We start from the raw sequence: 26,325 nt of genomic DNA, 5'->3' as shown, positions 1-26,325 counted from the left end.
ACCAATCAGAGAGAGAGATGAAAATAATGCTGATAATGTGATTGGCCAGTGTGTGTGTGTGTGTGTGTGTGTTCTTGTACTTACTACGTTGTGGGGACCGTTGAGAGTTTTTAACCAGCAAAGTGAGGACATTTTTGGGAAGTGAGGGCTGTTTGAGGGTTAAGACTTTAGGTTATAATTAGGTTTAAATTAGGTTCAGAGTAATGGTTAAGGTTAGGGTAAGGGGCTGGGGAACACATTATGTCAATGAGTGCATTTCTAAAAGGAGTTCATGATTCTCCTTGTATCCTCCTGGTTTCTGTGTGGACTTACATTTAGTTGTGGTTGTGTTTTCCATATATGGTCGTGTTGCCAGACCGGGGCGAGTTAAGTTACAACACTTAGACACAAAGTTGATGACAACATGTGTGATGAATAAGACAGAGAACAGACTGAGCTGTAACTTGTAGTGGAGTGTCTTTAAATCTCTCAGCAGCTCTTCTACCACAGCTGGATCTCAGCTCACTGTTTATTCATGGTGTCAGAGTTCACCTGTCCATACAGGTGTAATACCAGGTGTTACCCAGCAGGTGGCGCCACTCTACTGTAGAAAGTCACTTCCCCTCTGTCACCATGATCTTGTGATTTTCTGTAAATGCAGAGGAACTGAAAGAAAAGATGTTCAGATGCCATTTTAAAGTGAACGGAGCAGAAGGAGAGAAACTGAAGTCTGAGACGAGTGAGTGTCAACATAACATTTATTATTACATATATTATTGTTATTTGTATTATTGTTTTTGTTGTTGTTGTTGTGTCAGAGTGTGAGAGTCAGTTTGTCTGTGTGGACTGTGGAGGGAAGAAGAGTCAGACGTAGTCCGTACATACGTCAGCACATTGTCTCAGATTCACCTCCACACAACTTCTTCAAACTCAGAACAAACATCAAAGGTCAAAGGTCACGGTGACTGGATGAACATGGATTTACATGTCAAAGTACTATGAGTGGTGGAGGTCAATGACTGGATCAGACAAGGAAGTGATTATAGTTTGTCCTCGGTGGATTTGGGTGTGTCTTGATCCTGTGTGTGTGTGTGTGTGTGTGTTACTGGTTTCCCTCTCAGACTGACTGAAGTCCTGAAGATGAGTGTTAATGTGGAGGAACAGGAGGACAGATCAAAGTCTCTGGAGAGTGACGGGTCCAAACATGAACCTCCAGACTCACAGTAAGAGACCAGATAAAAACCTGAAGTGTGTGTGACGTCACAGAAGAGGAAATGTGTGTGTGTCCACTGATCAGTGTGATGTGAATAAAAACATGTTTGTGTTTGCAGAGGTCAGAACCACAGACTGAGAGCAGAGTCTCCAGGATCCATCTGTCTGTCCATGAAGAGTGACTGGTCCATGGGACATCGTCCAAACTTCAGTCTTGGACCTGGACCTCCGGAGTCACAGTAAGAAACCAGATTCACACCTGTGTGCAGGACTGGGAGAGTTACTTTAAAAATGTAATCAGTAACTTACTTTAAGTATCACACAATTAAAGTAATCAACCAGATTACTTTTAGTTACTTTTGGATTACTTTAATACAAAATATGCAAATTAAGAATATCACACAACCAGCACACATTAATCCACGTCGATTAGATCACTCAAGACAGGAAGTCAAACCCACTGAGTATCCGGTAAATTTCAAAATAAAACACTCCCGTGACAAACGTCCATGAGTCACTGGTCAGTCAGAGCATCCTGAAGCTGACAGGACGTCTTTGTCAGGACTCTTTAGGTTTGTTTAGTGTTACAGAAGGTTCTGTCCTGTCTTGTTTCTTGTTTATTTCCTGTTTTATTTTGGTGAGCTGTCTGTCATCCCCCTCTCCCTGTTGAGTTTCCTGTCTGTGATTACCTTGATGTCTCTCACCTGTGTGTCATTGTCTCCCCAGCCCTTGTGTTCTAAGCCAGTGGTTCCCAAACGGTGTGCCGAGGCACACTGGTGTGCCGTGAGGCAAGTCCAGGTGTGCCATGGGATTTTGTGACAACCATACATTATTATTGCAATATACAACTACACAAAAAATAATTATTTTTAATTTACTATCAGTACTTTGTATGCGCTCATTTCATAATACAGAGGCAAACTATATACCTAAAAACAATTCTTAAAAAAAAATCCTCAAAGAGAACCCCATATTTTGCACAATATGTTTCAATGCTGATCAATCTGTAGGACCATGGACGGTTATTGTGACCTGTCTGGTTTAAATGGTTGTATTGCTGCTTTGATGAAGCCTAATTTGATAAAGTTTCAAATACATTTTTGAAATATTTCGTTAAAAAAATATGATTTCGTGAGTAATGTAGCCTAGTTGTCTTTGTCACATTTTATTTGGCATTATTAAATAATTATGCACATTTACAGATATTTTGATATAAGTGATAACACGTGTTATGAAGGCTATTTTGAACAATAGGTGTGCCTTGAGATTTTTACTTGTCCTTTGGTGTGCCTTGGCCACAAAAGGTTTGGGAACCACTGTTCTAAGCTGTGCTCTCCCACCCCTGTGTGCCAGATCGTCTCGTCTGTTTCAGTGAGCGTTTCCAGCCTTTTCTCCTTGGGATTTATAGACTTCCCGAGCTTTTGACCCAGTTTTGTTTGACCACGAGTTTAGCCTAGTGATTTTGATACCTCTGCCTGTGAACAGACTGATCTACTGGTTTTGACCCAGGAATAAACTGACCTGCTAATTTGCCACTCGTTTGTCTGTGCCTCTGCTTTGTGGGTCCTCCTGCTCTGATCGTTACAGTCTTGAAGGAAATAAAAAATAACAGTGGAGGAGGAAAACTGCAATAAAAATGTAATCCTGGCAAGTTGTAATCCCCATTTTATCAGATATACCAGCAATCTGATGACATATTTTTTCTACTGTAACAGATTACTGTTTCCTTTTTTTTGTCTTTAACGCCATTACATGTAATCCAATACTCGATTACTCCCCAACCCTGCCTGTGTTTTGTATCCTCTGTGTGTGTCAGTGTGTGATCCTGTGTAGAGCTGATGTGAGACAGATGTTCGGCAGCTGGACACTGGACACAGTTAATGTCTGACTGACTCTACACTGTTGTCTATGATGCTGCTGTGTTGCTTCCATCCTTCACTACAGTGTGTGGTGCTGGACGCTGACGTCACTGGAGGCTTCCCACAATGCATCTGTGATCAGAGAACTGATCAGTGATCAGTGTGATGTGAATAAAAACATGTTTTTGTTTGCAGAGGTCAGAACCACAGACTGAGAGCAGAGTCTCCAGGATCCATCTGTCTGTCCATGAGAAGTGACCAGTCCAATGAACCACCACCAAACTTCAATTCTGGACCTGGACCTTCAGAGTCAAAGTAAGAGACCTGATAAAAACCTGAACCTGAGTGTGTGTGTGTGTGTTCTTACTTGTTCTTACTACGTTGTGAGGACCATCAAGAGTTTTTAACCAACAGAGTGAGGACATTTTGGGGAACTGAGGACCTTTTGGCCTGTCCTCACTTTTTCCAAGAGCTGTTTGAGGGTTTAGACTTTAGGTTATAATTAGGTTTAAAGTAAGTTAAGAGTAATGGTTAAGGTTAGAGTAAGGGTACGGAATACATTTTGTCAAGAAGTGTCCTCACAAAGATAGCATTACAAGCATGTGTGTGTGTGTGTCCACTGATCAGTGATCAATGTTAGGGAGGAATGTGTGGTGATGCCGATGAAGAAGAAGAAGTACCAGAGTCCTGTATGTCTTATGCTGAAGGAGTTTATTCACTTGTACAAGGAGAATAGAAGAGTCGTCATCACAACATGAGTGCGTGAATCCACCTCAGTTCTAAGGGTCAAACAGTGAAGCTCAGATTCTTATACTAGAAAGGTGGGCCGAGATAGCAAAGGGGAGATGTGTTAACATTCAGTTGGCTATAATGCATAAACATGAAGATAAGGATTCACACCAGCTAGGAAATACAAAGTGTCATCCAGTGACGGAAAGCGTTAGCATCTAACTCTACAGCTGTGTCTGTAAGCAGCCAGAGAGTGAGATTGAAGACGCCAAAGAGGGACCATGGCCTTGGCATGTTCCTCAGAGAGAAAATAGGGCAGATAACTGATCCCAACAGTAATCTAACAGAAATCCACTGTGACACAGAGGGATAGACCATTAACTACACAAACTAACTATAGGGAGGTGAAATTATTCTTTAATAATCAATGTGATGTGAATAAAAACATGTTTGTGTTTGCAGAGGTCAGAACTACAGACTGAGAGCAGAGTCTCCAGGATCCATCTGTCTGTCCATGAGAAGTGACCAGTCCAATGAACCACCACCAAACTTCAGTTCTGAACCTGGACCTTCGGAGTCAAAGTAATGGCACTTTTCCACTACACATTACAGCTGAGTTCCTCTAGTTCCTTCTCAGCAGGGGCGGGGTCATCGCGGGGCCGCATTGTCTCTCTCTCTCTTTTTTTTTGATCCGCTCATCAGCTCCAAACTCACTCGTCTGCACCTCTATTATGGACCACAGCGTGGTTTACACGCAGCATCGTCTGACTCAAGTGAAGGAATAACAACAGTCTCGATACAGATCAGCGGTCGCTGTTGCCGCTCTGTTTTCGAAATTTCCGGGTTTGATTCTCATGTCGGACGTAGCGCTTGCGACTCTTCCAGTGACAACGCTGTGTCCAATCAGTGGAAGGCAGTCGGCTGGCGTCACGTTATAGTATCGTTTCGGCTAATTTGGAACCAGGGCTGAGGAGGTACTAAAAATAGTACCTGGTACCAGGTACTAAGGCAATTGGTGAAGAAAAAAAAGCAGGCCGCGCCGCTAGCGGAAAACGCCATAAGAGACCTGATAAAAACCTGAACCTGAGTGTGTGTGTGTGTGTGTGTGTGTGTCCACTGATCAGTAATCAATGTGATGTGAATGAAAACATGTTTGTGTTTGCAGAGGTCAGAACCACAGACCGAGAGCAGAGTCTCCAGGATCCATCTGTCTGAGTGACCGGTCCAATGAACCACCACCAAACTTCAGTCCTGAACCTGGACCTGGACCTGGACCTTCAGAGTTACAGTAAGAGACAGTTTCTACTGTAAACTGAGCTGAAGATGATTCAGTCATTAGACTCATGTGAAGGAAACAGAGAGAAACCAGGAACCAGATCCATCAGACTCTGAAGGTTCACAACAAACCTCAGAGACAGAAACATGCACACACACTCTGTCCATCAGACTGATGAAGCACAGCGTCCTCATGTTCCTGTGTCATCGGCCTCAGTCAGTGTGAACGTTGCTGCACCAACACTTTAATGATCCACACGTCTGAGCCTTTAAACTGAAGTCACAGTAGAGATTAAAGCAGCTGATACACACAGACTTTTATTTTGAAAAGTCAGGAACCAGACAGGAGTGATCAGTGTTTCCTGTTTCCTGTCTGTGACTGTCTGAGCTTCTCCACAACATGTAGTGAAGCTCAGGTGGAGCTGCTGAAGCTTCTGGTGTCAGCTTCAGTCTCCTCACACTGGATCAGAGCTCCAACTCAGGTTGATTAGAGCCACACAGCAGCGTCTGGATCGGAGCTCATTAGTTAAAGAGCTGATAGGACTCAGTCCAGAACCAACATCACACACATGATCAGTGTCTGAAAGAGGAAAACACCACCAACAGCTTCTTAATCATTTCACACATTTGGAGTAAAAAGCAGATGAGACGACGTAGAACTGAAGAGACTCAAACTAACAGGGAGTTTGTTTAAGAGTCCAGATTTAAGGTCAACACTGCAAAAACTCAAAATATTACCAAGAATATTTGTCTTATTTCTAGTCAAAATGTAATTTCTAGTCAAAACAAATCAAATTATACTTAAAGTGAGACTCATTAAACATGAAAAAGTAGCTTGTTTTTAAGACACTTTTTACTTTTTTCAAGCATATTTTCAATTGAAATACTGTAAGTAGAAAAATCTGATAGTGGAGCAAGTTTCTCTTTCTTATTACACTAAAAACCTGCTTTCACTGGCAGATTGTTATACTTATTTCACGTGAAAATGTGTTTGAAACAAGTGAAAATGATCTAAAAACAAGTTAATTTTTAGGTGATGAGTCTTATTTTAAGTTGAAAGAGATTAGTTTTGACAAGAAATGAGACATTTTGAAAAGAAATAAGACAAATATTCTTGCAAAGTTTTTGAGTTTTTGCAGTGAACAGATAAACAGAGACAGAAACCAGACCAGTTCAGGACCAGGTCTTCATTCAGCTCGTCTTTCTACACTCGTCTTCCTCTACTGTCTCTCTCTCTGCTCCTCTGCTTACTGAAGCCCCGCAGAACTATGCAAGTCGGCCGGAAATAGCTCGCTCCTTCGTTGGTTTCTCTTTTTTTTCCCTATCCGGAGCTCCCCCACAGTTCTGGGAGGCACATGTCACTGTCGTAAAAAAAAGAAAAAAAAAGAAACTTGCCGCCACCACCCCCTCCACGTGCTTGTGTTTACTGCTGAAGGTAGAGAGCGGTGTTTGCTAAGCCCTGCTAACACGGAGATAATGCTAACACGGAGCTAGTGCTAACACGGAGCTAACGCTAACATGGAGCTAATGCTTATACGGCCACACACAGACAAAGACACAAAGACACATGAATAAAGGTTCCAAAACGTGAAGGAGTGTGTGTGTTTGTCATGGTGTATTAGGCTACATTATCTTATATCCATGGTGTGTGTGTGTGTGTGTGTGTGTGTGTTTCCGTGTTAGCATTAGCTCTGTGTTAGCCACAAGCCGAACTTCATCAGTAGGCTACAAACATTTCATGTTTCCATGGTTTCCTCCGACTTTCCGAACTCACCAATCATGATTCGTGACATGCATAGCGTCATCTGCGTTCTCATCTCGTACTGCCGTAAGGCAGTTTCTCGCAATAGTTCTATCCATTGACGAGATTTGTAACACCGAGACGGACGACTGATCTTGCAAGTGCGGTTTTCAGCCAGTGGGGGGGTGGGCGCATTGGCCTAGACCCCATTCACCTCACAGTAAGTCACACAACCATCACAGTGTCTCTGAGCCACAATAATTACAGCCGAAATCCTGCATAGTTCTGCTTTAACCAGTCAGAGCTCAGATGTGGAGCTGTGACATGTTGTTGATGCAGAAATGTCTTGACAGGAGGAAGAGGAGTGGTGTCTCTGTGGACCAGCAGCTGTCCTGCTGTGGTCTCTGTCAGGACGTCCTGAAGGATCCAGTCTCCACCAGCTGTGGACACAAGTTCTGCAAACAATGTTTCACCTCATACTGCAACCAGTCTGGTTTTTCAGGACCCCCCTCCTGTCCCCAGTGTGGACAAAGACCCAGAACCAGAGGTGGACTGCAGACAGCCAATCAGAGCAGCTGTGGACAGAGTGAGACTGAACATCTATCTGCTGATGTGGTCATTTGTGAAACCAGGACCTGTTGTTTTCTCCAGAGTCATTGTTCCATCACACAGCCCTGACATTTAAGATGATGATTCAAACCTTCTCTTTGTTGTCTGTAGTTTTTCTGTAGCTGATGAAAATAATCTGATCAGATTGTCAGACTCTCTGTCTTCAGTCTGACCCTGTCTCCTCTCTCTCAGCAGATCGTGGTCTGCAGGAGGTTTTAGATCAACATAAGATCAGTCTGAGGAGCAGATGTGAACGAGTGACTGAAGGAACTGAGGGAACAGGAAGTAGAACCCTCCTCAACAGGATCTACACTGAGCTCTACATCACAGAGGGACAGAGTGAAGAGGTTAATACCCAACATGAGGTGAGACTGCTGGAGACAACGTCCAAGAAGAAGACCCTCCATGACACTCCAATCAAGTGCAACGACATCTTTAAAGACTTACCTGTCCAACAGAGAGAGGATGTCTCTACGGTCTCACCTGTCCAACAGAGAGAGGACGTCTCTACAGTCTCACCTGTCCAACAGAGAGAGGACATCTGTACGGTCTCACCTGTCCAACAGAGACCCATCAGAGTGGTTCTGACCAACGGCGTCGCTGGCGTTGGAAAAACCTTCTCGGTGCAGAAGTTCACTCTGGACTGGGCTGAGGGCTTGGAGAACCAAGATGTCAGTCTGCTGGTTCTGCTTTCGTTCAGGGAGCTGAACCTGATCAGAGATCAGCGGTTGAGTCTTCTCAGGCTGCTCCATGTTTTCCATCCAACATTACAGAAGGTCACAGCAGAGCAGCTGGCTGTCTGTAAACTTCTCTTCATCTTTGACGGCCTGGATGAAAGCCGACTGTCACTGGACTTCAACAACAGGGAGGTTGTGTCTGATGTCACACAGACGTCATCAGTCAACGTGCTGCTGACAAACCTCATCCAGGGGAATCTGCTTCCCTCGGCTCTGGTCTGGATCACCTCCAGACCTGCAGCAGCCAATCAGATCCCCCCTACATGTGTTGACAGGGTAACAGAGGTCCGAGGCTTCACTGACGCCCAGATAGAGGAGTACTTCAGGAGGAGGTCCAGTGATGAAGATCTGTCCAGAAGAATCATCTCACACATCAAGACGTCCAGGACCCTCCACATCATGTGTCAAGTCCCAGTCTTCTGCTGGATCAGTGCTATAGTTCTGGAGCACATGTTGACCACAGACCAGAGAGGAGAGCTGCCCAAGACCACGACTGACCTGTTCTCACACTTCCTGCTGGTCCAGACAAAGAGGAAGAAGAACAAGTACGGTGAAGGACATGAGACGAGTCCACAGGAGCTGACGGAGGCCGACAGGGAAGTTCTTCTGAAGCTGGGGAGGCTGGCGTTTGAACAGCTGGAGGAAGGAAACATCATGTTCTACCAAGAAGACCTGGAGCAGTGTGGTCTGGATGTCACAGTGGCCTTGGTGAACTCAGGACTCTGTACTGAGATCTTCAAAAGAGAGAGTGTGATCTTCCAGAAAACAGTCTACTGCTTTGTTCATCTGAGTGTTCAGGAGTTTCTGGCTGCAGTCTACATGTTCCAGTGTTTCACCAACAGGAACTCACAGGTCCTCAAGAAGTTCCTGAGAGAACAAGTTGGGGAACATTATTTCAGGGACTTGTCCTTTGCAGAAAAAGACGGTGGCGGCAGCAGCAGCAAAGAAGAAAAAGAAGAAAACTACAAACAGAGAGAGAAACCAAAACAGAAGTCTTTGTTTAAGAAGGTTCAGATTTTTTTTGGATTCAATGCAAGCAGTCCTCCACAGATCAAAAACAGACACCTGAATGTCTTCCTGCAGGGAGCCATGCAGAAATCCCTCCTCAGTAGAAACGGTCACCTGGACCTGTTTGTTCGCTTCCTTCATGGCCTCTCTCTGGAGTCCAACCAGAGGCTGTTAGGAGGTCTGCTGGGTCAGACAGACCACAGTCCAGGAACCATCCAGAGAACCATCAACAACCTGAAGGAGATGAAGAGTGATACAATCTCTCCTGACAGAAGCATCAACATCTTCCACTGTCTGACGGAGATGAAGGACCAGTCGGTTCATCAGGAGATCCAACAGTTCCTCAAGTCAGAGAACAGATCAAAGGAGAAACTCTCTGAGATCCAGTGTTCAGCTCTGGCCTACATGCTGCAGATGTCAGAGCAGGTTCTGGACGAGTTGGACCTGAAGAAGTACAACACATCAACTCCGGGACGACAGAGACTGATCCCAGCTGTGAGGAACTGCAGGAAGGCTCGGTGAGTCCAGACATGATCAATATAATTATTGATCAGTAGTTTAGATCAGTAGTTCACATAAACTGAGTTTTTCTTTTTTTTCTCATTATTTTTGACCAAGTTTGACTTTGAAAACATTACGTAAGGGATAATATAGAGTGAGCAGGCTTTGCTACAGGTTCCCGACCATCCTGTGAGAGTGATGAGGATCATTGTTTCCTGTCAAACTCAGTCAGAGAAGATGAGCTGAAGCTCAGATGTTCTTCACATCATCACGTCCTGTCATCAGATGCATCAACTGTGTTTTTACTGCAGCTTTCATCTGATTTGATTCTGACACATTTGGTATTTTCTCTCTTCACAGACTTGATGGTTGTCAACTCTCAAAGAGTCACTGTGAAGTCGTGGCCTCAGCTCTGAAGTCCAACCCCTCCCACCTGACAAAACTGGACCTGAGTGGAAACATCCTGAGTGATTCATCAGTGAAGGTTGTGTGTGCTGGACTGGAGAGTCCAAACTGTAGACTGGAGACTCTGAGGTGAGTTCACTGACTGGACCTGTTGGACTTTTGTCTGTGTTCAGTTCAAATGTGTGAAGTTCAGTTTGAAGCAGCGACTGATTGTGACTCCATGTTACTGCAGCTAGAAGGTGAAGGGTCAGAGGTCACTCAGAGGTCAGTGTGATGATGATGATGATGATGATGATGATGATGATGATGATGATGATGATGATGATGATGATGATGATGAGCTGGCTCTCAGATGAAGCTGCTAACAGAACAGCTGGATCAGCCAATGTAGCTGAAGTTTTTTCTTTCTTTCTTTAACCTTTATCTAGATCTCGAAAGCCATTGAGGGTAAACCCTCATTTCCAATGACGTTGAGAGCACATCAAGTCAAAACAACAATTACATAACAATTGCAGTAATCATAAAAATACATCAAACAGCAATACGATCACGCATTATCAACAATTTTAGGATTATTTTTGAAGCAGTTGAGCAGATGTGAGCAGATGTGATCTGAGTTTTCCCTCTTTGCTTGGTTCAGGGTCAAAGGTCAAAGCAGCTTCCCAGTGTGAGAGGTCAGGTTTAACTCCTGTAGCTCAGAGAACAGTGTTGGTTTGATGATCCCACTGTGGAGACACTGAGGCTCATGAACATCAACACTGGGCTCCACAGGAAGGAAGCTTCAGCTCATGGTCACATGACATTAAAGGAGTTTACTTCCTGTCCACAGTGTCTGTGACAAGGGGGTTGATCTGACTACACGCAGGCGTAGCTCACAGTCGGCTATATTGGAACGGGCAACTCGCTCTGACTCTGGCTGCAGTTACAGTGCAGTAGATAGGTGATCCAGTCATCTTCACTAAAAAAACTATTCATAACTCTGTGAAAAATAAATCAGTATGTAGCTATTACTTTAACTATTTGCATAATGTCACTATAATGTTACTGTTACAAAAAAAAAAATACATGATTAAAATTGTTAATTGGTAGGCTTCACTGCCTACTACAGCGGAATAATAATTCTATAGAAGAACGGTGTCTCTTCAGCCAACCGGCATACTTTATTTCGGTGCCCAAAAACATGTTGCTCTCCGTGAGAGCCAGGTACAAAGAGAGAGAGAACAATGCAGTGTTTTTCCCTTCAGGCCACGCGACACATGACCACATCCAGCGCAACAGCGCCTCCCCATGGACAAATACAGTTACATGCATTCATACACTTAAACCACTCTCAACAAAAATTATCCGTGATTTTTAGTATGCTGCATCACAACTGCATAGACGTTCATAAAAAATCAAACCGTTTTGAAATCGGACAAAAATTGAGCAAGTTATGGTTATTATAGCAGAACATGCACCATAGGCTTAATGCTCTGAGGCCATGATGGCCGCCGTACTGGCAACGCTGTGTCATTGGGCAGCAGCGGCGTGTGAGTCATCTAGTCTTCTTATATATATCTATGGTCTGTGAAGCAGCCTCTGGTCACATGACTCCACTGTCAGTGAGGGGTCAGAGGTCAGCTTCTGACAGTTGACAGTTTCTCCTGAGCCACTCCCCCAATTCCAATCCGCCCCCTAAAGACTCAAGCCCTGAACCCTCACTGACTAAAGTGACGTCAGCTCTAAGTGACAGAGTGTGAGAGTCTGTGAGGGTCCAGATGCTGTAAATATGAATGGAACAGCACTTACCCACTCTCACGACACGTTACCTTGACAACAACATGTTGTTGACTCCGGTCTTGGACCGATAATTTACCGTACTTTCAACGCGCACAAGGTGTGTGAGGTGGACGGACTCAAAACAAAATGTTCCCGGATCAGATCTGATCAATAATCAGATCTGATCAATAATCACAAACTGCACGTTAATACTGACAGTAAACTTCTTTTTTTTTTTCTTTCTTTCTTTTTTTTGGTTGCTGCTCCAGTCCATTAACAATAAAGAGAGCGGCGGAGCTCTCTCTGACTACGGGCCGGATTTACTAAGATCCCAGATAACGGGCGCTATATTGTTTGCGCCCGCTATAATATTGCGTGTTTGGTTAGTGCACGCAAAACAGGTGATCTACTAAGAGTAACCCGCTAAATGAAAACACGTGCAAACCACAATATGTAAATGAGGGTTTTGCGCGTCGTAATCGTTTCCGCCATGGAGAGAGTGGACAGAGAGCTGGATGGACGAAGGGACAGAATGACATTTAATCCGATGCATACAATGACAGCATGTGTGTTCATCTCTCTCGCGCTCTGTTTAGATAAATAAACACAAATCGCTACAGGGCCTAACTCGTCATATAGTGAGACGAACAGGCAGCAGCTGCAGCGACAATCACACACCTACAATATGTGTGTGTGATTGCCATGATCCAGTGGATTAATAGAGAGCTCAGGTGGGACACACCGATCTAAACGCTCTTACCACTGACCAGAGGGATTAAAGACGGGTGAAGGCAGCGGTGACGTGTCTCAGTCCGGGACCGGGACTGAGAGACGGAGCTGAGCAGCCAGGTACTGGAGAGGAGAGGAGAGGAGAGGAGAGGAGGAGGAGAGGAGAGGAGAGGAGAGGAGCGCACTGCAGGACAGACGTGCCCCGTGCGTAACGGCGCATAAATGACTTTTAACACGGCTGAAAAACTGTTACAGAATTACCCAGACGTGAGGAAATGCAGAGATGTAAGATCACGGGGCTCTGACAGGTATCAAACCAATAAACGCATACGTTTTGGCAAAGTTGTATCAGTTAGTACATGGTTTTCAGACGTGGTGAATAAAGACGCAAAAACAGCCACCGCAATCTCTTCTGGTTTGGTAAATCACATTGCGTGCGCTAAATAAATCTATTTGCATCTACTCCTCCCAGTATTTTGCACGTTCTGGCTGAAACGCCCATATTTACATATTCATCAAGGCAAACACGCTAAATGGATCGCACGTGCTATTCTGCCCGTGTGAGGGACGCAATCCTCGGTGCGTCCGGTTAGTAGATCAGGTTGCACATGTGTTTGCGCGTGCAATCACGTTTGCACACGTTTTAATACACGCAAACCTTTAGTAAATCCGGCCCTACGTGTGGTAATTTACTTTTTCTTTTTTTTTTAACACTTGCGTTCCGACGGCATCTCATGTGTTTGACTTCACAACGCTATGAACTGTGGGTAATTGACCTTTCGCAAAAGCTCCGCCCCCCTTAGTTACCGTTGCTAGCCCGACAAGCTTCTCGATGCTGCCCGAGTGTCAACAGTGTTTTTATATTGAGCGTCTTGAGGCATCAGAGTCTCAGAGGCATATGAGCGCTATATTTATGAATATGAATAATCACTAAACATTCTGACACCACTACAAAATTGCGTGGTCACAATGTAAACATAATGATGATCAAAATACGGCTTTTATCGATTCATAAATTGCATCATGTGGCGCATCTGCAAGAGAATACGGGTAACAGGACGTGGTGTTTGTGTCGCGGACCGAGACCAGAGCTTCTTCTTTTCTTTTTTTCTCCCCACCGAGAGGATTCAATCTGTGGAAGTACACTATAGTAGGCTACAGTGTTTCCTCATACGTACAGCTCCTTCTGTTTTTTTTAAAATTGTCGCAAATACACCGCTGCATGTCTTCCGTTCATTCATCTCCTCATAGTGGTGTTATTGACATTTACACACACAGAGCTAGAGAGAGAGAGAGAAGCTGCAGCAGTGCGTGGTGAAAGTGAAAGTTGTAAGGTCCGATCGCCCCCCCCCCCCCCCCCCCCCCCCCTTTAAAAAAAATCCTAGAGGAAACACTGTGGTAGTGAGTGATTTGGGATACAGCCCTAGTCCTGCTAGCTTACCTTGGAGCAGATGTAGGCTGTATGCTTGTTTATTTTCATGACATTTAGCTGGGAGTGGGAGAAGGGTCCGGCTGTGGGGGGCTTCCACACGGTTTGACCCATTGTAGGCACCTCTCCTGTTGTGTTTTCAGCTTTGGGAAGGGAAAAAACATGACTCCCCCAGCCAAACTCTTCGGGTAACTACTGTCTGACAATACACTTTGCTTGTCGGAGGTCCGAAGCTTGACGGACCTTGTTTACATAGTAACGGTTGCTATGATGTCTGATTGGACAATGACCGTTCAGGGGCGTGGTTTTGCGAAAGGTCAATTCCCCTACCCAAAGTCAGCATCGGTGCTGACTTACGGTAAGGGGGCAGTAAGGGCTCATTCACTGACTCACTGACTTGATGATCTGACAACGGAACAGCCCTCACACACTCACAGACTTCCCGTGAACACGCCTCTAAGTCAGTGAGTCCGTGAGGGGTCGGATTGGAATTGGGCCACTGTGACTGTGTCCACAGCCTCTGGACCTGAAGAAGACTAAAACGTGCTAACTGTTAGCCACCGTAGCTCAGGCGTTGGTCTCCCGTCAGATAAAAGCTGCTGTTGTTCTTCAGATGAAAGCTCATTAAGGTGTTCACCTCTCCAGTGGAGCATCACTGCAGTTGAATTAGCTGCTAAACTGCTGGAGGCTAAAAAGCCAGGGGACACGTCTGTGTGTTGACCATTCACCAAGGCAATGTGAACAGAAGTGCAGCTCAGACATGGTGCAGTGAAGTTAAGAGGCAGCGTAGCGTTGTGCCTTTTCACCTCCATGTGAACTCTCTGTGGGAACTTACTGCACATGTGCAAACAGCCACATCCACACCGTACTGACAGAAGAGGCAGAGCAGCTCTGTGCCTTTGCTCTGTAATACTAATAATAATATCGGCCGATATTAGCATAAAAATGTAATATCTGTACATATCGTTATCGGTTTTTCTGCTGATAATGAAAACCCGATAACGTGCCTTCATAGTGAATTAAGTAGCGGTGGACCGTTGCTACTTAATCCGCTACTTAACAATTGCTGTCACTGATTCAGACTCACAATAATAGTCCACGTGTTCTTACTACAGCTGTTCTGTTGTAAACAAACATGCATGCACGTTGTAGCAATGCAGCAGCCCTATTCAAGTCAATCAGCGCGCGCTGCGGTACAACGCACAACGAATGCAGTGGTGGTTTGATCCAGCAGTCAGAGGCTTTATGTCTGTGTGTGTGTGTGTCTGTCGGTCTTCCGTGCAGCGCCGATTCCGTGGGTGCTCCACTGACCAGGTTGAGCACCCTGGGGGGCACGCCACCAGACGCGCACTCCGTGCCGTACCACGGCCCCTCAGCTATGTGTCTGTGGGTATGTGTATCATGTGTAGCCCATATGTGTGTGTAGCCTGTGTGAATGTTTGTGTTAATCTCTCTCGCGCTCTGTTAAAATGAATAAACACAAATCGAGCGCGAGCCTGGCACAGAGGTGCGCGCTCTGGCGCATCTGGCACAGTCGGTTAACGGCACCGAACGGAAACTGGCTCCGCTTCGCGGCTATTTCACGTCCGACGTCGATGTTAAGCACATGTTTTTATTGATATTGTAGCGTCGGGTCCATGCCTATGTTCCCACAGCCTTATGTTCCCACAGCCCTATGTTCCCACAGCCCTATGTTCCCACAATTCTAAGATTTTTCTCAAAATTAGGCCCTATGTTCCCACTGGACTCTCTACCTATCTGGGCTCTATCTATCTGGCCTGTCTAGCCTCTACCGGGTCTTTTTACTAAACTTAACCAACTCTTTTATTCATTGCCTAAACACAACCAATGGTGGGACCAAAGGGCTGTGGGAACATAGGGCCTAATTTTCAGTGACAACAAAAGTTAGAAATGTGGGAACATAAGGCTGTGGGAACATAGGGCTGTGGGAATATAGGAATGACCCCGTAGCGTCCGATCCGACGTAACTACAACAACATAACACAAACTTATCTGACAGCTCTCACTTCCTCCTCTGCTCCTCCTCACTCACTCACCTACACACACACACACACACACAGGACTCTGTCTTCTTCACACTCACCCCGGCCCCGCAGTTTCTCATCCAACCATACGCTACCTGCCCGTACACATTCACAGTCAGTCAGAAATCACAGAACTTAAACATCATAACAAGAACATAACTGCGGGGTCCCTACAATATTTTCAGTTGTGCAGTAGCTATTATTAATAATGAGCGATGTGTGATGAGTGTGTGTGTGCGCGCGTCCGTCCGTCCGTGCCTGCCTGCCCCTCCGTCCGTCCGTCCGTGTGTGTGTGTGTGTGTGTGTGTCTGTGGTCTGTGTAAATAAGTAAGGTTTATCTAAAAAAATCACAAAGGGCTTCACAATAAAATAAAATACAACAGTAAAAACATAAAAATATAATGAATAAAACAATTTAACACATGAACTAAAAGCCTGCTTAAATAAATAAGTGTCTGTAAACAAATAAACAATGTTAATTTGTGGAATGCATCCAGTGGGGCATCACAATAGATGTAGTCATACAGTAATGTGTTAATTTCTGACAGGATTAATTAGTTTTTTTGGGGAAAAAGCCTGCATATCGGTATCGGTTATTATCGGAATCGGAAATTCTAATTTTGGAAAAAATCGGTTATCGGATATCGGGAAATTTCCAATATCGGACATCCCTATAGCTGCTGGCTCCACCTCTTTCCTGAGGCTCTGTGATGTTTATAGTGAAACATTCAAAGCCAACATCCCATAATAAGCAGGTGTGTGTGTGCTGGTTTCAGGTTTTTCTGTCTCTGAGCTTCATTCAACATGTGTTTCTACACGTTAGTTGTCATGGTAACAGAGTTCAGCCTCACATGTTTGTTGTCTTGAGCATGGTCAGTAAATCTCTGATCAATGTGGCTGCACAACATGAGTTTGTCTGGATGGAGCCACAGGTGGAGCTGACAGGTGAAGAGGCGGAGTCACTGCGTCTGTTGAAGCAGCAGCAGCTTCTCATGAATATTAATGAGCTGTTTTCTCTCTATGTGACTGTTTAACCTGCTTCCTGTTGCTTCAGCTGTTGGACTTTGATTTTCTAAACTTGTTCTTTCTGAAGCTTCTTCAGCTCTGAACAGATGATGAGACACTGAACGCTGTCAACAAGGAGCTTTGTCCTCAACTCACTGCTTTTATTCTTTATTCAGATTGAAGCTCTGCGGTTTGTCAGAGATCAGCTTTTCTTCTTTGGTCTCAGCTCTGAAGTCCAACCCCTCCCACCTGAGACTCCTGGACCTGGGCTACAACAAGCTGCAGGATTCAGGAGTGAAGCATCTGAGTGGTTTTCTGGAGAGTCCAGACTGTAGACTGGAGACTCTGAGGTCAGTTCACTGACTGTTACTGTTGTAGATCTTAGATCTTTGATCCACAACTGAACCTGATTGATCTTCACTCAGAACTTGAATCATTGACTTTGATGTCATGAATGAAGGACGTTTGAAATAGTTGTTGTCTCATGTTTCCACTTGTTCTTCTCTCACACTGACAATGACTCTTCACTTTCAGCTCATTTCTCTCAGTCTGATCAATAATCAATGATCTGATCACTTCAGCTGTGTGTGTGTGTGTGTGTGTGTGTGTGTGAGTGAGTGTGAGTGTGAGTGTGTGAGTGTGAGTGTGTGTGTGTGTGTGTGTGTGTGTGTGTGTGTGTGTGTGTGTGTGTGTGTGTGTGTGTGTGTGTGTGTGTGATCTTCATTTAATCTTCTTCTTTTATTCTTTATTCAGATTGAACAACTGCAGGTTGTCAGACATCAGCTGTTCTTCTCTGGTCTCAGCTCTGAAGTCCAACCCCTCCCACCTGAGAGAACTGAACCTGAAAGGAAGATACTACATGAGCTACAAAAACACCCTGAGTTCTTCAGCTCTGCAGCAGCTTCATGATGTTGTGAAGAATCCAGACTTTCGACTGGAGACTCTGCAGTGAGTCTGATCTGTAGCTGTTTCCACAGCTGATGAGACTGTGGGAGTGAAATAAAGTGTAAAGTGCAGCAGGTGAACCTGTCAGGATGTGACATCATCACACATGACATCATCTATGACATCACAGACTCAGAAAACGCTGCAGCAGCTTCAATGTGTCAATCATCAGTGATCCAGTCACAGGTAAAGGTGTTGAGTCAAACAGGAACAATGAGCTTCACCTGTCACTCAAGTACAGGAAGTACTTTTACTCCAGTAACTCCTAACTAAATACTTTTACTGTGATACTGTAATTATAGAAACTTTTACTCTGCTCCTATATTATAGTATTCACTGTGATACCTTGTCAGAAGTACTTTTACCGTGGTGTATCTACAGAAACTTCTCTTATTGTTGTAACGTACATACATGAAGTATTTTTACTATGTTACTGTAAGTACAGGGAGTACTTCTACTTTCCTACTGTAACTAAATAAAGTATTTCTACTGCAGTGTATCATATGAAACATTTTTATTCAGGATTCCTACTCAAGTATGTAAAAGTATGGAATTAGATTTGATACATTTCCAGGTCTGGAAAATTATGTAAAATGGAAACTATTGTCTGGAAAAATAATTATGCTTCCAAGAACGTTCCCACTGCTCTATTTTCTAAAACATAAAATTTAGAATATCTAAAAAAAGAAATGGATCGATCTTGTTTTTCAAAATGTTTGACAGCAGCTTAAAGGTTATGTATGATGTTAATATGCTAATCAAAGAAAGAAAATGAAATTCATCAGTCACAGTTTGTGGTTATCGATCATGTTTGGAGTGGAGCTACTTACTGTAACAGAATAACATCATAAACTGAAGTTCAATAAAAATGTTGAGCTCTTTTTATAATTTTTATTTGCAAGACTTTGTCAGTGTGACATTAACATCTTTGAACATGCAGCAGGTTTATTTATTCCATTCATTTATTTCTTCATGAACTCAGTTTGTGTTGGTTCCTCTGGATGAAAAACTCCTCTCACACTGATCGGCCTCAGCTCTCCTGTGCTGCCATCTAGTAGTCGACAGCCTGTACTGCAGCTCCAGTTTTTCTGGAACCTGTGTAACGAAAACTAAGCACATACTTGTGATTCCCTTTAGTCTGAAGGTTGATTTTCAGATTTTACTTACCTATAAAACTCTCCTTGTCCCTCCATTCCATTATGTCTCTTTGGAGTTTCTGTGTTTCGTCCTTTTATTCTTTGCTGCTCAATTACATCTACAGTGTTTGTTTTGTTGTATAGCAAATAGTTTTGAAGCACTTTGTAGGTCTATCTCCATAAGAACTATACAAACAAAGTTTATACTATTACTTCAATCAACAACAGCAAAAGTGTTGGTAATAATAACAACAATCAAATGTATTCTCCACAAATGTAGAAATCGTCCTTTGGCTTCACTGTCTGGTTAAAACACACAACAACATTGAATACAACAAAACATTAGCAACAGATACATATTGTGTTTGGTATAAGAGACTTTGTGCTACAGATCTGCAGCAAACAGAAGTCAACTTAAAAAAGATAAATTCTTCTGCTTCACAACAACAAATCAAAGTTAAAGCAGAAGTAAGCGATCCGGTCGTTTTGGCTAATGCTGCGTTCGAGGCAGGATTTTGAAACTGTAAATTACAGCTTCAAGTCACGACTTACGACTTTGTAGCGTTCCAGGCAACCCACTCGTGTTTTTCCGACCTGTTTCACCTGTGAAAGTCACTATAACGGCCACTCGTAACTTCCGACCCCTGAAGTCGTACCAGATAGAACTGGTACGACTTCACAGGTCGGAAAAAGACGAGTTACGGGTTGCCTTGAACGCACCATAACGTCTTGTCAGCCGATGGAGTTAGAAGCCCCCGCCCTCGTCATGGATCTATTGGTCCTCGTCCCTACGTCACCACATTCACGCGCATCCCTTGGCTGCACACACAGAGAGGACCGCCCCTTCATGCCGTTCTCTCTCCTCATTGGATAAAGGTTGTAGGATACGAGAAAAGTTTTCTCCTGGGCTCAGAGCAGAGCAGAGTGACTGACAGACCCGTGTTTCAGACCAAACACTCTATAGAAGTGATTGCCGTCGGAAGATATAACTATTTAAGACTTATATTAACACAAAAATATCGCTTACTTCTGCTTTAATTAAAAGTTCATCTCTGATTTGTTGGCGATTGTCCTGTCCCTTTGCAGTAACAAGTACTTTTACTGTGGTATACTGTAAATAAAGGATACCTTGAACCTCACAGACGTGTAAAAACTTAACTCTACATTATTTTAACCACCATGTTGCATTTAAAAGTGTATTTTAACACCTGAAACATTTCCATACATTATATTTTAAGGCATGTGTGCAGTCGTGTGGCTGATCGGATCAGAAGCAAAGAGTATAATCAAGAACCATATGCGCACAACATGGCGTGTGGGTTTTTTTAGATACAAGCAGGCATTTGCACAATATCCAAAAACAGGTTGGTGGTGGGAGGAGAACCAGTAGACAGGGTTTCTGCAGGTACCAGCAAATCTAATTGAATACTTTTTAATGCCATTTCAAACATTTTTAATGCCCGTGACTGCAAATACTATACGTGTGCATACATACACCCAATTACTTGGTTCTGCATGTTTATCACACCAATAGGGGAGCACCGACTGCAATTTTCTGGCAGATCACCAAATTTTAAAAAGCCTGACCTGCCGATTCCGATTTTTGCAGATAGCGATGTAAAAAAAAAAGTCAACAGTAGCCTGCCACCACCTAAAAATAGTAATTTAATAATAATTAATTTAATTTATTAATTAATTTAAATGATCCATTTCTTCACCCACGTTTAAATTTACTGTAAATTAACTGTATAATCCCCCTATTCTTCTGCTCTTTGTGCTCTATAGGGATGTAATGATAACAAAATCTCACTGTATGAATCAATCAATTTTTTATACATTTTTTAATGCCTTTGAGAATCAAAAGTAATGCCTTTTAATGCCATTCAAGGCCTTCATTTTGGCAAAATATATATTTAATGACTTTTAATGCTTTTAAATGACCTGCAGAAACCCTGAGTAGAAGTAGGAGGGAAGAGGCAGTTATTACCCGACTGAGGATACAGGATTAAATAAAACATTGCACATGATAGGGAAGCATCCGACGGGAAGTTGTGAGTTTTGTGGGGAAGTAGAATGTGTAGAACATGTGTTAATTTGGTGTCCAGCATATGAGGAGGAGAGGAAGAGAATGAAAGAGGCTGTGAAGCAAGCAAAGATATGCTTCTCCTTAGAGAGCATCCTTAGTGAGACATCAAGTATGTATGGAAAGGTCTTGTTATTTTTAAAAGAGACAGGGCTGGAACAAAGGATTTAAGTGTCCTGGGAGCAGCTAGTAGTATTGACCCCTTGCACGTGACGTCACGTTCCACTCGCGGTAGCTCCGGACGCCATGATGGACGGCAAAAGAACAGTGAACATCAATGTAATTGAATGGGCGCGTTATAGTTTTATGACATACCGTGGTTGTAGGGCTTCCCCTCCTGTTCCACTGAGCTGGTTCCAGTGCTGGTTCGGAGCCAGAGCCTGACTAGCACCGGTTCTTTGCTTTTCCACCGCTTAAGAACCGGTTATTGGTTCTTAAAACTGGTCTGAAGCACCAACTCCTTGCTGGTTTAGAGCTAAGAACCGGGGGCTGGCCACTGGCAGCTGGGTTACATGAGCAACAGGACCAGTGTGAAGATATACAGACACGTTATCGATGCCATTATAAGTTAGTTTATCTAGTGTATAGTCGATGTAAACACAGTTGAAGCTAACTAGCTGAGCTACATGCTGTGGCTAACAACAGCTAACGCTCGTATTAAACATAGCACAGTCACAACGTAGTTGCCGCCGGCGGACGGATCGCGGCGATTACAACGAAGACGGCTTCCTGTTTTCTTTTATTTTTCAGCCGGCTTTAATCACAGAATGATCACTAATTATACAGACGTCGGGTCAGGTCTTCAACACCCACGGGTCGGACCAGGTTTTACTTTCCAGGTCTGTTAACTGTAGTTAGCAGCAGCTGCTGTATGGGGAGTGTGGCACTGACTGACGTTAGCTCCTTAGCAGTGGAAAAACGTATTATTGCAACGGATGAGTAGATATTCTATTTAAAATAAGTGATAATGCTGTAAGGTTGTAATGTGAAGTGATCGAGCCACATTGTTGGACGGCACCCATACAGTCCATGGAGCAGTACATTATCACTGAGCACTTTCTGCCGTCCGTCATGGCGTCACCTCTCGCGTAACGTTCTAATTGTGACGTAGCTGCAAGGGGTCAATAGTGTGTGTGAGTGTGAAGTGTTTCTTTTTTTTTTCTTTCTCTTTATTTATTTTGTGTAACAAGGTGTCACTGTTTATTATGTTCGTGAAGTTTCCGGTTTCCTTTCTCTTCCTCGTTCACAGAGGTGTAAAAACTTAACTTTACATTATTTTAACCACCATGTTGCATTTAAAAGTGTATTTTAATACCTGAAACATTTTCATACATTATATTTTAAGGCATGTGTGCAATTCTGTGGCTGTTTTTTAAAAATTATTATTATTTATAAGACTTTCATTCCCCGCTGTCCAGTCAGTGGGGCGGAGATATTTTGGTGACGGACCTCAGGCTCTGCACCGACACATGTGAGCGACCATGGCTTCACCCGGCGGCGGCACCGGGGAATCGAACCTGATCGGTGTGTGTGACGGGGAGCTGGACCCGAAGAGATACCGCTCCTCTTTCCTCACCAACAAAGTGGGGGGGGGGGGGGGGGGGGGGGGGGGGGGGGGCAGCCAGACTGGTTACCGGGCCTCACACCGCCACCCTGTGTCCGCGGCAGGTCCTCAGGTATAGGGACGTCACGATTACCTGTTTTCACAATTAATCATGGTATTGATTAAAGATTCCTATAAAGATTCCTAAATACCGTCACTTTCCAACAAAGATTATGTCTGAACCGTATCGGCAGATGCGCCAAAGTAAAAGTAAATGCACAGACAGGGCCGTTGTATAGGGGAGAAAGGTGATGATAATTCTAGGGGCCCAGCGCCCAGTAGGGCCCCCAAAAACCCCAGTAGTCTAATCTTTGTATGACTGAATTATTCTGCATAAGACCCTGACTAATACTCATAGTAATGGTGTATTAGCATCAAAACAAAGTAGGCTAAATAAAAAATTATATACATACGTAGTCTAAGAAAAAAGTGGAAAAGTCAGGGGCCCACTTTAGTATTCTTTCAGGGGGCCCAGAATTCCTAGCAACGGCCCTGTGCACAGAAACTGGTCCATTTACTTCACGTTAGACTGAATTGGTAGGAATTTAAATGTTAGGACACTGTTGACCACAAGACCTTAGTGGCTCGGTTACACCACCTAGTGGGTATTCGTGGTGCTGCTCTGGAGTGGCTAGAATCATATCTGGCTGACAGAAGCATGAGTGTCAGCCTTGGGAATGTGTAGTCCAGCTCTGCTCCACTGTTGGATGTTGTATTTCTTTGTGTTTATTGCCCCTGGGCTCCATCCTGAGAAAGCATGGCGTCTCTTTTCATTGTTACGCAGACGACAGTCAGATGTATGTGGCACTGAGGAAAACAATGATTTCTCCCTCACACCTCCCTCTGACATGAGGAGGAGGAGGAGGAAGAATAAGAGGAGGAGGAGGAGGAAGAAGAGAAGGAGGAGGAGGAGGAGGAATAAGAGGAGGAGGAGGAATAAGAGGAGGAAGAGGAATAAGAGGAGGAAGAGGAAGAAGAGAAGGAGGAGGAGGAAGAGGAGCAGGAGGAGGAGGAGGAAGAGGAGGAGGAGAGAGGAGGAAGAGGAGGAGCAGGAGGAGGAGGAAGAGGAGGAGGAGGAAGAGGAGGAGCAGGAGGAGGAGGAGCAGTAGGGGGAGGAAGAGGAAGAGGAGGAGCAGGAGGAGGAAGAGGAGGAGGAGGAGGAGGAGGAGAAGAAGGAGGATCAGGAGGAGGAGGAGGAAAGAGAGGAGGAGCAGGAGGACGAGGAGGAGGAAGAGGAGGAGCAGGAGGAGCAGGTTGAAGAGGAGGAGCAGGAGGACGAGGAGGAGGAGAGAGAGGAGGAGGAGAAGGAGGAGCAGGAGGAGGAAGAGGAAGAGTAGCAGGAGGAGGAAGAGGAGGAGGAGGAGGAGGAGGACGAGGAGGAGCAGGAGGACGAGGAGGAGGAGAGAGAGGAGGAGGAGGAGCAGGAGGAGGAAGAGGAGGAGGAGGAGGATGCTGTTCAAGGTCAGGAAGTCCAGACGCTTGATTATACAAGAATTTGGCGAAATAACCGTCCGAGTCGAGCAGCCGCCATTACTGCGGTGACAGCTCCCAGTCAGGCAGCGATGGGTTCTGTGGCATTTGAATGCAAGCGCCAAGAAGTGGACCTTTTCTCTTCTGTAAATATGTCTGGGAAGGCTGGGAGGACATGTGCCGTCCTCGACTGCTCTAACATCAGCAAAACACAGCCCCTTACTTCAGGAGGAGTGTCCGTGTTTAGACCGTAACGTTACGTACAGCGTGTCAGCAGCAGCAGCAGCAGCAGCAGCCGCCAGCGACGCAGTCACAGCTGACCTGTACAACCTGGCTACTCTCCCTTCTCACCGTTACCTTCACATCGTGGTAAAAGTGGACGGTCTGTGAATGTCTCACTGATCCCTTCAATATGATGTGATCGTGGTCGTCTAAAAGCCGGTGTAAAATATGTCCGACCCATCCGGAGCTCAGGTAATTTCGACCATAAAAGAGACCTGTAATTGACGTTTTTTTCTGATCATCGGAGGCCAGCTGATCAATAAAATATTCTTGAATATCTAAAACAAAGCACAAGTTGTTGTTGTTTTTATTCATGTAGCCTGTCCACATGATTAAATATCGCTGCTGGCTTGCTAACGTCAGCACACATAACGTACTGTACCGGTATGTTATATTGTTTATGATACAGTCTCTTATCTCCCTGTTACTCTAATCCTTCCTGCTAATCGCTCAAACAAATGATTCATTCCTAAATTAAAGATCAGGACAGAGAACTAAACCTGAGCCAAGACAAGAACCTGAACCTGAACCTGAACCTGGACCAGAACCAGGTCCAGAACCAGGACCAGAGTCTGAACCAGGACCAGAACCAGAACCAGAACCAGGACCAGAACCAGGACCAGGACCAGGACCAGAACCAGGACCAGGACCAGGACCAGGACCAGGACCAGAACCAGAACCAGGACCAGGACCAGAACCAGAACCAGAACCAGAACCAGGACCAGAACCAGAACCAGAACCAGAACCAGGACCAGGACCAGAACCAGGACCAGGACCAGAACCAGGACCAGAACCAGAACCAGAACCAGAACCAGGACCAGGACCAAAAACTGGTTTTGACGACAGTTGATCTGTTGGTCTAGTTTAAAATCACTGTCAAGATTAGAAACTCCTCCTCCTCCTCCTCTGAACACATCAAGTCCACTGTAGGCAAGTAGCCGTCCTGAACCAATCAGAGAGAGGGATGAAAATAACACGCCCACTTGTTACACATGATAATTTATTCTTTCTAATCCCAGAGTCAGAGATGAACTCAGCACAATCAGCGTCTGTTCCCCACAGAAAAACACCTGTAAGATCTGTGTGTGTGTGTGTGTGTGTGTGTGTGTGTGTGTGTGTGTGTGTGTGTGTGTGTGTGTGTGTGTGTGTGTGTGTGTGTGTGTGTGTGTGTGTGTGTGTGTGTGTGTGTGTGTTCTTGTATTTACTACGTTGTGAGGACCGTCGAGAGTTTTTAACCAACAGAGTGAGGACATTTTTGCGAAGTGAGGACATTTTTGGCCGGTCCTCACTTTTTCCAAGGGCTGTTTGAGGGTTAAGACTTTAGGTCATAATTAGGTTTAAGTTAGTTTAAGAGTAATGGTTAAGGTTAGGGTAAGGGGCTAGGGAACACATTATGTCAATGAGTGCATTTCTAAAAGGAGTTCATCATGATTCTCCTTGTATCCTCCTGGTTTCTGTGTGGACTTACATTTAGTTGTGGTTGTGTTTTCCATATATGGTCGTGTTGCCAGACCGGGGCGAGTTAAGTTACAACACTGAGACACAAATTAGTTGATGACAACATGTGTGATGAATAAGACAGAGAACAGACTGAGCTGTAACTTGTAGTGGAGTGTCTTTAAATCTCTCAGCAGCTCTTCTACCACAGCTGGATCTCAGCTCACTGTTTATTCATGGTGTCAGAGTTCACCTGTCCATACAGGTGTAATACCAGGAGTTACCCAGCAGGTGGCGCCGCTCTACTGTAGAAAGAGACTTCTCCTCCCTCTGTCACCATGAACTTGT

At 44.5% G+C, this 26,325-nt stretch overlaps 2 protein-coding genes across 2 annotated transcripts in view; both read left to right on the top strand.

The window, feature by feature from the left end:
* The window catches only part of LOC310987541 (NACHT, LRR and PYD domains-containing protein 3-like), a 136,013-nt gene that overhangs the window by 51,323 nt on the left and 58,365 nt on the right, over window positions 1-26,325 (top strand). The gene's annotated exons all lie outside the window — the stretch shown is intronic.
* On the top strand, window positions 642-17,973 carry LOC310987239 (protein NLRC3-like; the record flags this gene model as incomplete). Its single annotated transcript, XM_083973429.1, has 12 exons — window positions 642-718; window positions 1,101-1,202; window positions 1,311-1,430; window positions 1,918-1,974; window positions 3,025-3,031; window positions 4,261-4,361; window positions 7,149-7,432; window positions 7,600-7,838; window positions 7,917-9,020; window positions 9,192-9,667; window positions 17,198-17,371; window positions 17,775-17,973. The coding sequence occupies exons 2-12, from the start codon at window positions 1,120-1,122 to the stop codon at window positions 17,971-17,973; spliced, it is 2,844 nt and encodes a 947-aa protein (XP_083829555.1). The 5' UTR covers window positions 642-718; window positions 1,101-1,119.

The sequence above is a fragment of the Trachurus trachurus genome (genome assembly GCF_905171665.1).
Source record: "Trachurus trachurus genome assembly, chromosome: 6".
Taxonomy (NCBI): domain Eukaryota; kingdom Metazoa; phylum Chordata; class Actinopteri; order Carangiformes; family Carangidae; genus Trachurus; species Trachurus trachurus.
Note: the sequence above shows the minus strand (reverse complement) of the source record. Positions and strands in the feature narration are given on the sequence as shown.